Source organism: Osmerus eperlanus, chromosome 11 (assembly GCF_963692335.1).
Source record: "Osmerus eperlanus chromosome 11, fOsmEpe2.1, whole genome shotgun sequence".
NCBI classification, from domain to species: Eukaryota; Metazoa; Chordata; class Actinopteri; order Osmeriformes; family Osmeridae; genus Osmerus; species Osmerus eperlanus.
This window is the reverse complement of record NC_085028.1, coordinates 7,084,338-7,101,188: the sequence shown is the minus strand read 5'-3', so window position 1 is coordinate 7,101,188 and position 16,851 is coordinate 7,084,338. Positions and strand designations below refer to the sequence as shown.

The 16,851-nt window shown below is 49.9% G+C and overlaps 1 protein-coding gene across 1 annotated transcript; it reads left to right on the top strand.

The window, feature by feature from the left end:
- The first annotated feature begins 2,673 nt into the window (after positions 1-2,673).
- On the top strand, positions 2,674-10,626 carry ankk1 (ankyrin repeat and kinase domain containing 1). The gene is made up of 8 exons (XM_062473168.1): positions 2,674-3,291; positions 3,830-4,112; positions 4,683-4,834; positions 5,551-5,600; positions 5,822-5,977; positions 6,798-6,919; positions 7,414-7,447; positions 8,255-10,626. The coding sequence occupies exons 1-8, from the start codon at positions 3,107-3,109 to the stop codon at positions 9,526-9,528; spliced, it is 2,256 nt and encodes a 751-aa protein (XP_062329152.1). The 5' UTR covers positions 2,674-3,106; the 3' UTR covers positions 9,529-10,626.
- Positions 10,627-16,851: the final 6,225 nt, after the last annotated feature.

Sequence of the window (16,851 nt, the reverse complement as noted above, 5' to 3'; positions counted from 1 at the left end):
GGTTGTAGTACGCCTTCGTTCCGGTTTTATTTCACCCTCTGTGGGGGCTCTCGTTCAACGCAGTTAGTGTCCATCTCTGACTGCAACATTCTGTAAATTCCACACAACGTTCCAGAACCATGCGTCAGCTCCATTTGTGACACGTGGTGTGCAGTCTGTGTGTGGTCTGTAGCCTGTGTGTGGTGTGCAGTCTGTGTGTGGTGTGCAGTCTGTGTGTGGTGTGCAGCCTGTGTGTGGTGTGTAGCCTGTGTGTGGTGTGTAGCCTGTGTGTGGTGTGCAGTCTGTGTGTGGTGTGCAGCCTGTGTGTGGTGTGCAGCCTGTGTGTGGTGTGCAGTCTGTATGTGGTGTGCAGTCTGTGTGTGGTGTGTAGCCTGTGTGTGGTGTGCAGTCTGTATGTGGTGTGCAGTCTGTGTGTGGTGTGCAGCCTGTGTGTGGTGTGCAGTCTGTGTGTGGTGTGCAGCCTGTGTGTGGTGTGCAGTCTGTGTGTGGTGTGCAGCCTGTGTGTGGTGTGCAGTCTGTGTGTGGTGTGCAGCCTGTGTGTGGTGTGTAGCCTGTGTGTGGTGTGCAGCCTGTGTGTGGTGTGTAGCCTGTGTGTGGTGTGTAGCCTGTGTGTGGTGTGCAGCCTGTGTGTGGTGTGCAGTCTGTGTGTGGTGTGCAGCCTGTGTGTGGTGTGTAGCCTGTGTGTGGTGTGCAGCCTGTGTGTGGTGTGCAGTCTGTGTGTGGTGTGTAGCCTGTGTGTGGTGTGCAGTCTGTGTGTGGTGTGCAGTCTGTGTGTGGTGTGCAGCCTGTGTGTGGTGTGCAGTCTGTGTGTGGTGTGCAGCCTGTGTGTGGTGTGCAGTCTGTGTGTGGTGTGCAGTCTGTGTGTGGTGTGCAGCCTGTGTGTGGTGTGCAGCCTGTGTGTGGTGTGTAGCCTGTGTGTGGTGTGCAGTCTGTGTGTGGTGTGCAGCCTGTGTGTGGTGTGCAGCCTGTGTGTGGTGTGTAGCCTGTGTGTGGTGTGTAGCCTGTGTGTGGTGTGCAGTCTGTGTGTGGTGTGCAGCCTGTGTGTGGTGTGTAGCCTGTGTGTGGTGTGCAGTCTGTGTGTGGTGTGCAGCCTGTGTGTGGTGTGCAGTCTGTGTGTGGTGTGCAGCCTGTGTGTGGCGCGGGGGCGGGTCCGTGTGACGGATGTGTACATAATCCAAACGCGTCGCTCCCCCAGTCACGCCGAGGCATGTCTGCTTTGCACTCCACACCTGATTGCTTGCAGGCAAGCTCAGTTTCGAGAAACACAATTAGTTTGTCTCTCTGCAGAACACGGGGAGAGCAGTGGGAGAGAGCTGCAGACGCAGAGACTCATCACGCCCGATCCACTTTCCCCAAATTACAGTTTGACAATAACACCAGCGTGGGTCCATCATAAATCATCTGAGACACCTTCATGATGCCTACAAGGTGTTGCTCTTCCGTCACACGCAATCAGTGTGTGCTTGCTCAACCTGCTGGCCTGAACATCAGCTACCTCACATTCCAATCCAGTCCAACTATATTCGTCTTGTTCTTTTTACAGGCGATGCCACAAAGGCCCAATCACTGGTCACTCTTCTTCAGGTTCAGTTCCCAAACACTTAAATCAAATCAAACCTTATTTATATAGCCCCTTTTACAGGAAATGTCAGGAAATGCTTCAGGTTGAGCTTCAGAGTTGTGATGGTGACTGTATTAGAGAATTTGTTTTGAATTTGTTCTGTACATGACATCAGTGGTGGCTAAGAGAATTGTACTATATGTTCAGTCAACTCTTACAAAGCAGGAGTACTTTTCAGTACTCCTGCTTTGTGCAGGATAGGAGCAGGAAACAAATTGTGACTGCTATGAAAACAACCAGCCAGTACACATTAACAAGTTCCACCTGAATGCTTGACCTTGCCCCCTATGAGTGAAGCTAGTTCAGGCAGGGCAATCGAGCAGCGCGCGTCATCCGCTCATTACCACACCTGTGTTAGCCAGCACAAGCCCCTTGGGCCACGTCCGAAAAGACGGCATTAAAAGGCTGCGCGGATACGCACACACTCACCCCGGTTGTTGTATGATCAGTGCTGCTTCCACCCTCCACCATCCCCTTCCCCCCCTTTGCTGTCTGTATGTTCCATGTTCTATCCACCAGGGGGATTATATGTCTATTGCTCCCTGCCTCATATGTCATGTATGTATGTGTCGCATCGAGGAGGCAGGGAGCGCTTCCCTTAGATCATCCACTCCGCCAAAGTCAAACCATTTCCATGTCATGCCATGTTATCAATAAATGCTCAAATCTAATACGTGATTGTCTTGACTGAACTGGCACACAGGGACTCATTCATTGATACGCGACACACCGCAGCCTAGTGAAAGCTGTTTCACAGGAAAACAATAATCAGACGGTCTTGGAGTAAACTGATACTCTGTTGTTTCTCTATGATGTGTGACATACTTTCCACCCACAAGCTGCAGTTGTTGTGACACACTTACAGTATTGTAGCTCACCATGACAGTTGTGTGTGTGTGTAAAGGTCCACCTGGAATTATGACAAATAGATGAGCAAGCAAGCAAGGCTGGAAGATCAGGTTTCACCCTCCATCTGCCCCTTCTTGGCGTGTGGTTCCCTCCCTTCCCGTCCAGGAACCGGCCTTGCCACATTGCTGTTGGGTAAACAGGATTACCCGCACACAGCCAGCAAAAAGCCACCAAACAACCTCTAAACATCATTCAAACTGCCGGCAGACAGCTCCGAAACATCCAGAATACAACCAGCAAACAGCCAGGAAACAGACAGAAAACAGCAAAGAAACTTCCAGAATAATTCCAGCAAACAGCCATCAGCCAACCAGCAACGCCTTCAAGCAGTCTTCAAACATCCAGCAAACAGCCTGCAAACGTCCAGCTAATGGCCAGGAAACAGCTCTCTAACAGCAAGCGCAGAGCCAACGGGTGACCTGACTCCCTCCACACGCCCTCCCCCCCCCCCCCCCCCTCGCTAACCTGTGGACCCCTGTGGACACTAATCTGTGTGTGTGCGGACGCTAATCGGTGTGTGTGTGTGTGTATGAGATTAGAGAGAGTGTTTTGCGACCGGGAGGTATCTGTACACTTATGGATCATCTGGACGGGGGCTTTGGAAGGTTCAAGAGCTTGAGGAAGGATGACTTTGAAGCTGACTGGATCAAAGTGTCGGAGAGCAGCTTGGGAGCGGTGTACAGAGTCAAGCTCAAGGTGCTGCGAGAGACCTGTGCCCTGAAGTGCTTTGACACCACTCTCTCTGGCAACAACGTATACAGGTAGGACTGAGGAGGTAGTGGGCTGTGCCATGTCAGAGTTTAGAATAGTGTCAAATATATATACATGTATATATATATATGCGAGGTACAGTGCCATATGGTAATAGCATGTAAATGTGCTGTGTAGTAATTGTTTGATTAATTCCAAACACTTCAGTGTCCTGTCCGGGTGCATATACTGTGCATTATTTCAGGGCAATTTGCTAATGAGTCACTGTGTGGATGAGATCAGTTATGGAGGGAAACAATGCCTTGTAAAGGCAAACTGGTGGAACAAATCTGTTATGACCTGAACTAGGATAAGAACATTGTGCACCTGCAATAACAAGCCTAATCATGATTAGCTCTGCCTCACTCTCCCCCTCCCCCAATCTGTCTGTCTGTGTGTGTGTGTGTCTGTGTGTCAGCCACATTCTCGGTCACATACTGCACTGTACATGTTTCTGTTGATCTCACAGACAGATGTATCTGTGGAGCTCTCTGTTTATCTCCCTCACTTTATAATTCTCTCTTTCTCTCTCTCCCTCCCTCCATCCAGACGGATGACAGACGAGGTGTCCAAGTTGGCGAAAGTGAAGTTCAGGTATGTCGTGTCCATCTACGGGGTTTGCAGCGACCCCGTCGGCGTGGTGATGGAGTTCATGAATGGCGGCTCGCTGAACTCCCTCCTGGCCAGCCATACCCTCACATGGCCCAAGAAGTTCCATATGATCCACGAGGTGACCATGGGCATGAACTACCTCCACAGCCTCGCCCCGCCGCTGCTCCACCTCAATCTGAAGCCAACCAACATCCTGCTGGACGACCACCTCCACGTCAAGGTGAGGGGAGGGTGGGGGAGGTGCGGGAAGGAAAAGGGGGAGGGTGGGGGAGGTGCGGGAAGGAAAAGGGGGAGGGTGGGGGAGGTGCGGGAAGGAAAAGGGGGAGGGTGGGGGAGGTGCGGGAAGGAAAAGGGGGAGGGTGGGGGAGATGTAGGAGCGGGGAGGGGGAGAGGGGGATGAGAGAGGAAGAAGGGATGGGAAGGAGAGCTTGATAGAGAGCGAATGAGAGTGAAAAGGATGGGGAGGTGGAGGGAGAGGTAGGGAAAATGCAAAGAGGGAGGCGAGGGAGACTGAGAAGGAGGAGAAGGTAAGACAAGTCCGTTCAATGCCGCCATTACCGTGGCCGCCCTGATGTGGATCCAGCTAATGAACTAACAAGCTCGTGCTGGTCTGCTAACGAGTCCACCATGGTTTGCTAACGACCTTCTGACAGGCTTTAATTAAACACGAGCTTCAAGCAGATTGATAAGATTCCAATCTCACAGGAGGCCATCACTGGATGATGACTATCCTGAAGATCATTTTCTCTTTAATTGTCTTTAACATTTTTTTTTCCACCTTTTTTGACAGATAGCAGATTTTGGCTTGATTAAGTGGGAGGAAGCTGCGAACCAGAAGGAGCTGGTCGAGCAGCTAACGGAGCGAGGGAACGTCAGCTACATTCCGCCTGAGGCCTACAGCCCCTCCCCTTCTCCCCCAGGAACCACCTTTGATGTTTACAGGTGAGCCTCCAAGGGCGAACGCTCTCTTCACACCATCACCGCGGTGTCGATATTTCTGCTGTCGCCTCTCACTTATCGCCTCCCACTGCTCCCTGTGTGTGTGTGTGTGTGTATTTGTATGAGTCACATACGTCCGCCCTTGCTCTCTCTTTCCACCCCCCCTACTTATTGTTCTCTCTTTCCTGAACTCTCTCTCCCTCCACCCTCAGTCTCCTCTGTCTCTCTCTCTGTTTCTCTCTATTTCATATCTCACTCCTCTCTATCCATCTATCTATCTCGCTATCTTTCTGTTAATCTTTCTAAATCTATCCATCTCTCCATATTCCCCTCTCTCTTCCAACCTCTGACCCTCCCTCCCTCCCCCCACCCCTCTTCTCCATGCTGATAGGATGAAAACAAGTTAAGAGGTTACTTCCATTAATGCTGTCTGGTGGTGACTATTGATCTTACAGTCATGTGCCTCATTATCGTACTTAACCAGATCATGTTTGTCAAACAGGACCAGGAACTCGAGGGATTTTTTGTTGTCATGGGTGGTGGTGCATTATTGGCGGTGATTCTGTGTTGTCAGTGATTACTATTTTGTTGTCTGGGGTGTTTGGTTGTCAGGGGTGATTCTGCGTTATGAGGGGTGTTTGTGTTGTCAGGGGTGATTCTGTGTTATGAGGGGTGTTTGGTTGTCAGGGGTGACTGATGTGTTGCCTGTTGTACTGCAGCTTCTCCATCGTCATGTGGGAGATTCTGACCCAGTCGAAGCCTTATCCAGGTTGGACATGTTACACCTTCAGCACACCCTGAGTATTCCCCTAAAACTGATAACAGCACGATCAAATGATTACAGCAGTTATGTTACTGTAAATCCATCACAAGAGACATATGCATCTTCAGTAGTCAAGCAACAATGTCAGCAGATCATACTTTCCTACTGCAGCCATTCAAGCTGAAATGTGTTTGTGACACGGCTGTCTGGTTTCCTGTGTGACCCAGGAAGCAGTATAACCACGGTGCTGATGAAGGTGTCGTCAGGGCGACGGCCCAGCCTGGAGATGATTCCAGACAACAAGCCTCCCGAGAGTGACCTGCTGATCAGCATCATGCAGCAGTGCTGGGACCAGGAACACTGGAACAGGCCTGAGTTCTCAGGTAACACACATTTACACAAGCATACACCCCACACACACACACACAGTACTGGGACCAGGAACCCAGAAACAGATACACATCTTCTTGCGGTATTTGTACATTATTGACTTCTCTTTGGCCTCTGTCTACACCTCTGCACAGTGTTCATGTCTCTTTGGCCTCTGTCACAGTGTTCATGTCTGCCTTCATCCCCTCTCACATGTGTGATGCAAGAGCTGTCAGAGGTAACACACTCTGAGATACAAACATTCTGACTGAGGAGACAAACCCCTGCTGTTTCTACCTGATGCGGTCTCCTCTAATCCTGGCTGAGAAGGAGATTGAAGCCCTTGGCAGAGCCCTGGGTCACCTTTAAGTCAGTCTAGCAATTATAGCCCAGACTCAGAGCACAGTGACAGTGCATGCTAATCTGATACATATGTATGCACAAACTGTACCCTTTCACATTAGCGGGGTTAAGCCTTTTTTTCCCTTTTCAGTTCCAACCACATCACTGATTTACTACAATTTATGCGTCACACCACAAAATGTTACAGAAGCATGCTAATTAACTCAATAATTTCCCTGCCTGGTGAGACAGAAGTTATTTGGGTATGCATTTCATAACTTAAACTTTGTTTCATGCACCATATGCACAACTACGAGGAAAATAGCATGTGTTTCTTTGGGGATTTTGTTCCACAGACGTTTCAATGAATCCTTTATCTTCATATTCTGTGTGGGAAGGAGGGCGGTGGGTGTAAGAATAGTGTTACATGTGTTAATGGTCTACTGGAAGTGCTGTGTGGGTGAATCCAGGTTTTGTCTGTTTGTTTTCTAGAGACGGTCAGAAAGACAGAGCTGCTCAGCGAGGTGTTGAGGTTACCAGGGACCAGTGTGGGGGGTAGCCATGGGGACCAGCCTCACACACCTGACTACTCCCTGCTGTGTACCTCACAGAGAGTAAGGGACACCTGCTCTCTCTCTCTCCACCTCAATTTCTCTGGCGTTCGCTTTCTCTTCCTCTCTACATATTACTGTAACCTCAACCCTCCCCCCCTCTCTCTCTCTCTCTCTCTCTCTCTCTCTCTCTCTCTCTCTCTCTCTCCCTCTCTCTCTCTCTCTCTCTCTCTCTCTCTCTCTCTCTTTCTCTCTCTATCCCTGCTGTGTACCTCACAGAGAGTAAGGGACACCGGCCTCTCTCTACCTCTTTCTCTCTTTTTCTCTTTTTCTGTCTCTCTTGATACCTGCTGTCTACCTCACTTAGAGTAGGGACACCTGCCCTTTCTATTTCTGTACCTCACTCTGTCTCTCTGTCTCTCTCTCTCTCTCTCTCTTTCTTTATTCTTCTCTCATGTACAGTATATCATATTTAAGTCCCCACAAACGTAGATTAAAATAGGATTGAAGTGAACATGTTATAAACCTATTAAAATTGTCCTTGTTCTTTCGTTCAGAAATCCATCCATAATGCACCTGACTCTGCCTCAGGTAATGGAGAAGTGATGTGAGGGTGTGCATTGACGAGTGTGTGTAGCAATGTGAGTGTGTATGCATGTGAACGTGTGTTTAGGGATGTGTGTGTGTGTGTTTCATGTGTGTGCAGGGATGTGTGTGTGCAGCAATGTGTGTGTGGGCTGCAATGTGTGTGTGGGCTGCAATGTGTGTGTGGGCTGCAATGTGTGTGTGTGCAGAAATATGTGTGTGTGCAGCACTGTGTGTGTGTGTTGCTGTCCCTGCAGCTGACATTTACAAGGTTCTTACTTCAGGTCTGAAAAGTTGACAAACTAATTAGAGAAAGGAAGTCAAAAGCTTCTTGCCGAGCCTACACTGAGGGTTCAAGGGTTGAAAACAACAGTTTGTTTTAATAATGTGTCGGACTTCTTCCTTGTCACAGATAAATGAGCTAGGTTAGAGGGTGTATACAGGGTATTTTGTGTCAAGGAATACAGTCTGATGAATGCAGTTTTAATTGAGGGGAAACTTGCAGGATGCAGGAAGTTCAGGCGTGTGAAGGTAGCATGATGTGACCTCTGTAAGAGTTTGTGTTCAACAAAGGGTTGGATGCTAAAACGTAACACTAGTAGGCTTATCTGTCTCTCTTTCTCTCTCATATTTCATCTTTCTATTGACCTCTCTCGTCCCTTCTCTTACACACTGTCTCTCTTTTTCATTCTACCTGCATCATTCACTGTTCTCCATCTATCTATCCATCTTTCTCTCTCTCTCTATGTCTCTCTCTCTGTCTTCATCCACCAGACACATCATCTGATCTCTTCTTCTGGTCTTCCTGTGCAGGTGATGACCAGGACAGTGATGGCGTCCTGTTCTTCCTTTCCCAGAGAGACTTCCAGAGCTTCCGTCGCTCCCTGAAGAAAGAACACCTGTCTCTGCGTTACTCTGACAACAACAGCCTACTCCACTATGCCGTTGCCAGCGGCGATATCGAGAGTGTCCGACTGGTGCTTGCCCACGGTGCCCAGACCAACTGCCCGAGTAAGCGGGGCTACACGCCCCTCATTGTCTCCATCCTGCACCGTCTCCATGACATCAGCACCCTATTGGTCGAGAGCAAAGCAGACGTTAATCTGGGGGACAGCGAAGATTGGACGCCGCTCCACTTTGCCGCTCAGAACGGCGACGACCGGGACGTCCGTCTCCTGTTGGACAAGGGGGCGCGGCCGGGCTCCAAGGAGCAGACGGGCTGGACGCCGCTCCACCTGGCCATTCAGAATGGCCACGAGAGCGTGGTCAGGCTACTGCTGTCGCGATTGGACAGCGCCTCCGAGGGGGAGGGACCTCAGGGCAGGACTCCTCTCCACCTGGCTTCGGCCTACGGACACGTCAGCATCGCCAAGCTCCTCCTCTCGCAAGGGGCGGATCCAAACGCAGTGGACCAATCGCAGTCCACCTCGCTCCACCTGGCCGCAGAGGCAGGGCACTTCCGGGTGGCGAGGCTCCTCATCAAGGAGGGGTCAGAGGTCAACCTCAAGGACAGGAGGCACTACACCCCGCTCCATGTCTCTGCCCTGAAGGGCCACGCAGGGATCTGCAGGCAGCTGCTGGCCCAGGGAGCCATGCCGGACGCCCGCACCCTCCAGGGCTGGACCCCCATGCACCTGGCGGCCCTCAAGGGCCACGGCGCCTGCCTGCTGCTGCTGGAAAGCCACCAGGCCAGCGTGGACGTTTGTGGCGAGGGCGGCTGGACGCCGCTGCTCCTGGCCTGCCACCACACCCATGAGGACGCCACGTCCAAGCTGCTGGCGGCCCATGCCTGCCCCCACCTGGCGGACGACCGCGGCTGGACTCCGCTCCACCTGGCCTGCCACAGTGGCAGCTTCCCCAGCGTCCTCCAGCTCATCTCCCACGGTGCCCTGGTCAATGCCAGGAACGGGGCCCAGGCCACGCCCCTGCACCTGGCGGCTCAGCGAGGGTACGGAGCCGTTGTCCGGGCACTGCTCCTGAACGGGGCAGACAGGAGGCTGGGGGACGCCTCGGGGTGCACCGCTCTGGAGCTGGCACGCAGGAGCGGGAGAGAGGAGGTGATCCAGATACTGGAGGAAGAGGAGTAGAGCGAGGAGGTGATCCAGATACTGGAGGAGGAGGAGTAGAGCGAGGAGGTGATCCAGAAACTGGAGGAGGAGGAGTAGAGCGAGGAGGTGATCCAGATACTGGAGGAAGAGGAGTAGAGCGAGGAGGTGATCCAGATACTGGAGGAGGAGGAGTAGAGCGAGGAGGTGATCCAGATACTGGAGGAGGAGGAGTAGAGCGAGGAGGTGATCCAGATACTGGAGGAAGAGGAGTAGAGCGAGGAGGTGATCCAGATACTGGAGGAGGAGGAGTAGAGCGAGGAGGTGATCCAGATACTGGAGGAGGAGGAGTAGAGAGAGGAGATGATCCAGATACTGGAGGAGGAGGAGTAGAGCGAGGAGGTGATCCAGATACTGGAGAAGGAGGAGGAGGAGGGGAAGGAGGAGAAGGAGGATGACGGACGGCTATTGTTTCAGAAAAATAAAAAAGTTTTAGGATTCTTTTCATTCCTGTGATTCCTGTTAGGAGTCGTTCCTAAACCCTGACGGAAAAATACATTGTGTTCAGCTCAGGTCAGGGGTGGAGCCAGACATAGTAAACCTTCAGGGCTTAGCCCCAACCTAGGACCTAGTCAAGCTTTGATCTGATCTTAGATATGAACTTCCACTGGTAATGTGTGTGCACTTCGCACACAAGTTAAATTTATTTGCCTTAATTTGAGCTCAAAATATGTTTTTGAGCTTTATGTAGTATAATTATGTTGGACTCTGTTACTACTGTTATATTTACAGAAAATTACAACCAACATTTTTTCCAAAAAGATTTGTGGCTTTTGGGAAAATATTTCCGGCTCAAGTCCCAGATACCACTCCACCCATGACTCAGGTCAGCCCGGAACCTGGTTCTCTCCAAGAACCAGGATGATTTGTGAACTCCTGGTGCAGCAAAACGTACTGTGTTACATATCTACTAATACATGCCATTACAGCAAGAAACCCATGCATTGATTTATAACAAAGTGGATATTATAGTGCTCCTTATATACGTTATATAGACATCAACACTGACTCTGATTTTCTATGTACTGAAGGTACATTTTGTTTGACTGAAGGTCCCTGCCATAAAGTGTGTGATCATAACGAGGTGAGTGTGTGTCTGTGTTATGTGTGTGTGTCCACCTGCTGAGGGCTGTAGTGGACTGGAGACCTGCTCACATCTAGAAGCCGGCAGACAGCCCACCTCGCAAGGCCTGAGAGGACCCCACTCTCAGTTGCCATGGCGATGTGTATCGAGCAGGGCCGAACCCTTGGCTTGTGCCAGGGCAGAGTATCATTGGCTGTGCCCCCACACAGCAGTCACGTTCCTGATTTGTCCTGCTCTAAAACAGATGTGACAAGGATTTTCCTGGTCGCCTGTTTAACCTGCTTACCTACCCAGCAACCCGGTATCATGCTTTTCCCGCACAAAACTAATTAAGGACTAAGCCATGTTCCTTGAGCCCGCTTGTCCGTCTTTTTATGTGCTAGAACAAAGAAAGAAAACAAATTGCTTGAGCACGATTTTCCTACAAAAAAACTAAACATCACATTTACCCATTGTATTAGGCTCAGGGTTAGGTATACGATTAACAGCCTGTTGGGGAGGACAGGTAGGTGCCTGGGAAGAGCGAAGACTGCCCCGATTTGGCTGGGATACCTGTCAATGGAGGGCTTTGATTACTCAATACCCCTCCCCCCTCCCTGCACCTCCCCCCCCACCTCCCCACCTCCCCCCCCTCCGTGGGGCTGCCGCCATCCTGGGTCTACCAGAGCACCTCTCCTGTAATGAGACACGCTCTTCTCAACATGGTAGCAACACTTGCCTCAGCACGCCTAACCCCAGCAGAGCTGCCTGTCATCTGGACCCACGAGTCAGAAGTGAGACGATCATTGCTCTCTCCCAGGCTCAGTCTGGTTCCACTCCGAAGGACCCTCGCCGAAAATACCGGAACATTGTAGATGTGAAGCCTTCGGATTTGTGATAAAGGTCAACACAAAGCTTGTCCAGAGCGAGGGGAGGTGGGGGGAGGGAGAGAGGGGGAGAGGGAGGAAAAGAAAGTGGATAAGAGAACAATATAAGGTTTTGATGAAATCTGCAAGAAATACTGGGGAATAAACAGCTGGCAGTAGGAGAGAGGGAGAGAGATAGAGAGAGAGAGAGAGAGAGAGAGAGAGAGAGAGAGAGAGAGAGAGAGAGAGCGAGAGAGAGAGAGAGAGAAAGAGAGAGAGAGAGAGAGAGAGAGAGAGAGAGAGAGAGAGAGAGAGAGAGAGAGAATATAAGGAGAAGATAGAGAAAAGAAAGAGGGAATAGAGAGAGAATAAAGAGATAGTAAGAAAATAAAGAGAGAGGGAGAGAGAGAGAGAGGTGGGGAGAGAGAAATGGGAGAGAAAAGGAATACATTGTAGCGGGTACATTATTCTAGAACACTCCAGGGACAGAGTATCTTCCATTTCCTCCGTGTTCAAGCCTTGTGTGACATACATTAGATATGTGTGTGTGCGGCTGTGTTGAGGTGCAAATGAATGTCTGTGCATGTGTGTTCAAGTGTGTGTGTGTTCGGGTGTGTGTGTGTTCAGGTGTAAATATGCGTGCGTGTACAGATGTGTGTGTAGGACTAGATTTAGTGAAGGGGAGGGGGGATCTTCCAGGCTGGGCGGGAAAGCTGTAATACTCCCCATTAATCATCCCAGAGCTGCATGTTTGATGGCAGCCACGCTGAGGACAAGCAGAGCAGCAGGCAGAATGGGATATTCTGAGCAAAACAAGGTGGCTTTGGAGCATCAGCTGTGAGTAATGGTGTTGACAGAATGAGGGGGTTGCAAGGCTGACATATGCAGTGCTACATTCCCTATGCAGCGTTGTGACATTCCCTCTAACATACAGTAAGAGAGAGACAGAGATAAAAGAAAGAGGGAGAAAGCACAATTGGCACTTTTTAACATATTTACGTCAGCGCTCTCTATTTACTGTTCACATCGACCATTTTTAAAGGTTAAGACATTATTCCCAGCGGGTCACGTCGCGGAAAGCTGGGAAGTGGTGGAAAGCTCTGGGAAGCCATGGCGTATTATGTGTACAAGTGTACAGTGTGTTATGACTAACCCTAACCCTATAGATTTAGGAGTGTGTGCGTGTGAGCAGAGCAGAGCCAGACATCCTGGAGGCCTGCCAGAGACCAGGCCCCAGGATGCCCCGGGATGGCCCAGCTAAGGGATCCACACCCGGGATGGGGATCCTGTTTCCATCCCCCTGCAGAGACACAGCGACAGCATTGGGGTGGAGTCTAGGCCCTGGGAGATGTTTTCTATATCATAAAAAAAAAAAGACTGGAAAATGACCCCCCAGGAGCCTTGAGAGATCACTCACAATCAATTACCCCGGCGAGGCCAGAGGTGCCCGGGAAGATGCCTGTTTAGCCTGCTGAGATGGCACACCCGGGCAGAGGGACCTGGCCAAGCCTGACTATGTGGGGCCTGGATACTGGAGGGGGTGGGAGGGGTCAGGTGGGAATGGATGGGTTTGCTGAGGGGGGAGACAGAGAGAGGGCTGGGGGATAGATAGAGGGAGGGGGAGGGGAAAGATAGAAGGAGGGAGAGTGGGTGGGGGAGGACAGAGAGAGAGATAGAGCAATGAGTGAGAGAGATGTAGAGAGGATCCAGGAGGACCACAGCCCCCCCCACCCCCCCACCCCAGACAGGATAAACAGCTTATTATGTAGATATGCTCTTGGGCTCCTTTGGCAAATGTCATCTGTTAGAACAGGGTTTTAAGCCTGAGGGCATTATTGTGCCTAAATGAGTTCTCTTTAACAGTGGAGTGTCCAGACAGAATCTGGCTGAGCAACATGTTGGTGTACTTAATAACTGCTGTTGTTGTGAAACCACTGTCTGTGTTCTGAGTATCTCTCTCTGAAACCATGTTCCTTCTTTGTTTGTGTCTGTCTCTTTCTGCATCTCTATTCTGTGTGTGTTTGTCTCTCTGTCTTCCCCTCACAGTGTCTCTGCATTTATTACTCTTCTCTCTGTCTTTGTATGTCTCCCTCGATTTCCCTCCCTCTCTTTCTCTCTCCCTTTTCCTCTCTTTCTGTCACCGTCTCTTTCTCTCTCTCCTTTTCTCACTCTCTCCGTGTGTTGAGCTGCAGGGACCATGGGTGGCTTTAGAGCATTACCCACATGTCTGAATGATAGCGTCAGTCGTTAACAAACCTAATTACCATCTGTCAGGGAGCGTCTTGGTGGGTGTAAAAGGTCAGGCTCCAGCCATCGATTAGATGATCCTGGATATGAGCTTCATCCCTCTCAGATGCCTAGCAGGTTAGCTAAGGTTGCTACTGCTTGAGATGAGCGTCATCCTTCATTCCTCCCATTATCCCGCAAGCCTGTTAGCTACCCAGCAAGCTAGCTACTGTGGATGGGATGGGGTTTGCCTCTCAAGCAAGCTAGTATTGACGGGGTGATGACTGTCTAGAATGTTTGTTATTGCTGACAGGATGGGTATGTGAGTGTGTACTTAGAGGAATACATAGAAAGAGTTTATCACAGGAATTACACACTTGTCTCCGGGTGAGATCCCATCAATGTCAACAGACAAGGAGGAACGCTGCCTGGCAAGATGTCTTCTGGGAAACAGAGGGGGAGAGGAAGAGTAATGGGAGATCGAAAGAAGGGGGAAGAATTGAGCCAAAGAGAGAGGGTGAGAAAACAGGAAGAGAACGACCCTATTCCTGTCATTTTCACTGCAGGTGGCTGAGACAGGTTGGGACACTTCATTTACGAGTGTGTCAGAAAGGGACTGGAGATGTGATACCAGAAGTGACAGTCGTAACACTCGTGGATTCGCTGTTGTCAGCCCTCTCACCGTCAGCAGACAAGTGTGACAGCAAAGAGGTAATGTCAACCAGACAGTTCATCAGCTAGGTCACAGTATCACATCTTTCATGTTTGGAGACGAAAATAATGTATCTATTGATTGAATCATGTCATGTACATACAACAACATTGACTTTTTTTCTTTTTTTGAGTTAGGATTCCGGTTAGGGTTAGTGAAGAAAAGATCAAGGTTTTGACAGGCAGCTGGAGGTTTTGCTTTGGGACCTGGCGTCAGCACAAACCCCATGCCAGAATGGCCTTCTGCACTAACAGCCACTTGGAAACGGTGTTGTCTGGAAGTCCCTTGTGTGCTTTAACAGGTACTGATTGTTCGAAGGCAGAGCTTCGAGGAAGATGATCAGGAGGAAGTGATGAGATGGGCTGAGGCTCCCAGCTCTGTTATGTGAGCTCTATAACACATTTAGTTTGAGCCCCCAGGAGCCGTTTTGGAGACAATAAGCGATTATCTGTGATATTGTGACAACAGTCTATTTCTTTGTTTGTTTTACTTTCCATTTGCGCTCTAAGCCCACGTACACATCCGATGGTATTGCTGCAGTAAGAATATTTCAGCTGGGATTACAACCTACGCACTGGCTTATCTATGTCATCTCCACAGAGCTGCAGTACTGTATAACGCACACGTTTAACCTACACATATACACACACACAAACACACACACAAACACACAGCATGCGCCCTCACACACAACATACATACACACACTGTATGCACACCCACTGCATCTGCACACAACCACTCTACTCATGCATGCATACACACTCACACAAACACACACATATATTCAAAGGAAGTGTGCACAAACATGTACTCTTTGCACTCGCTTATAAGCACAGTTACTTTTGTTATCATCAAATAAATAGTGATTCGGATCAAAAGACAAGTTCATTTTTTCACGGCCCACTAAAGAACCATGACAACAGTAAAGGACACCCATTCTTTACCCGCTCCTGCAGCTGTGGAGCTATTGTATAGCTGAATGTCAGTCTGGTTGTACAGTCTTTCAACAAGAAATATGACTCACGCATGTGAACTGTTTGAAGACACACTAATGCGTATGCAAAAACACACACATACACACCCCTGTTTATACGTAATAGAGCCCCAGGTGCTCTAAAGGTGTTCGAAGGCTGCAGGACGTAACAAAGGATGGAAAATGAAAGAGACATTTCATTAACCTTGAAAAATTGACTCAAAGTTTCAGAGAGAAGTCAGAGCATGGCAAAATTCCTGTCAGAATGTCTGGATCCAGTCTGGCAGGCATGAAGACAAAAAAACACCCTTCAGATAGAGATCTGTTTCATTTCCTCCATCTTCCATCATCTCCCTCTCTCTCTACCTCTCTACATTTACATTTAGTCATTTAGCAGACGCTCTTATCCAGAGCGACTTACAGTAAGTACAGGGACATTCCCCCCGAAGCAACTAGGGTGAAGTGCCTTGCCCAAGGACACAACGTCAATTGACACGGCCAGGAATCGAACTGGCAACCTTCAGATTACTAGCCCGACTCCCTCACCGCTCAGCCATCTGACTCCCTCTCTCTCCCTCTCTCCCTCTCTCTCATCTGACTCCCTCTCTCTCCTCTCCCTCTCTCTTTCTTTCACTCCCCTTTAGCTTTCTTTTGGTCTTTTGTGCTCGATCTCTCTCTCGCCCTCATTTTCTCTCCCACTCCCCCTTTCGCTTGTCCTCTTTTGGTCTTTTGCACTCTCTTCTTGCTCCCCCTCTTTATCTATTCCTCTTTTGCCATCTCCCCACTTTCTCACTCTCACTCTGTCACATTCCATATGCCCTTCTCTCCTCCCCTCATCTTCCTCTTTCCTTCCCTACTCTCCTACCTTCCTTCACTGTTTGTTTCTCTCTCTCTTCCACTCTCTCCCTCCTTCACTCCATCCTTCAGGCCTCGAAGGAGCCGCCAGTGTAGCAGATGAATGGAGGATTGTCCTGCTCACGGCCTGCCAGTTCTCTTTAAACGTCACACCCACCAGTCTTCCCCCCTTTCCTTCTCTCCCCCATTCCCTCTCTCCAGGCAGGTTTGGCGGTCTCAGGCAGCCACAGACTGTGAAGGAGAGAGAGGGAGAAGGGGGGGGGAGAGATAAGGGGGAGAGATAAGGGGGAGAGAAAGAGATAGAGAGAGACAGTTTTTCTCAGGCAGACAGAGCTGCCTGGAGGGCAGTCTGGAGCTGGGGACGGGGTCACACACAGATCATCCTGGAGGTAATGACATGCATTGTGTGAATCTCCAGGCTGGAATCGCTTTGGATGATTATACTGTATGAAGATGTTGATAAGATGATGATGATTAGACTTGTTTGTTTTTCTCGCCATGTTGCACTCACGGCAGTGGGGGGCACTTTAGATGGATGACCGTGTCAGTCATCCACAGGCTTTATAAAAGTAGAGGCCTGTGATTAAAGAAGCTATCAGAGAAAATG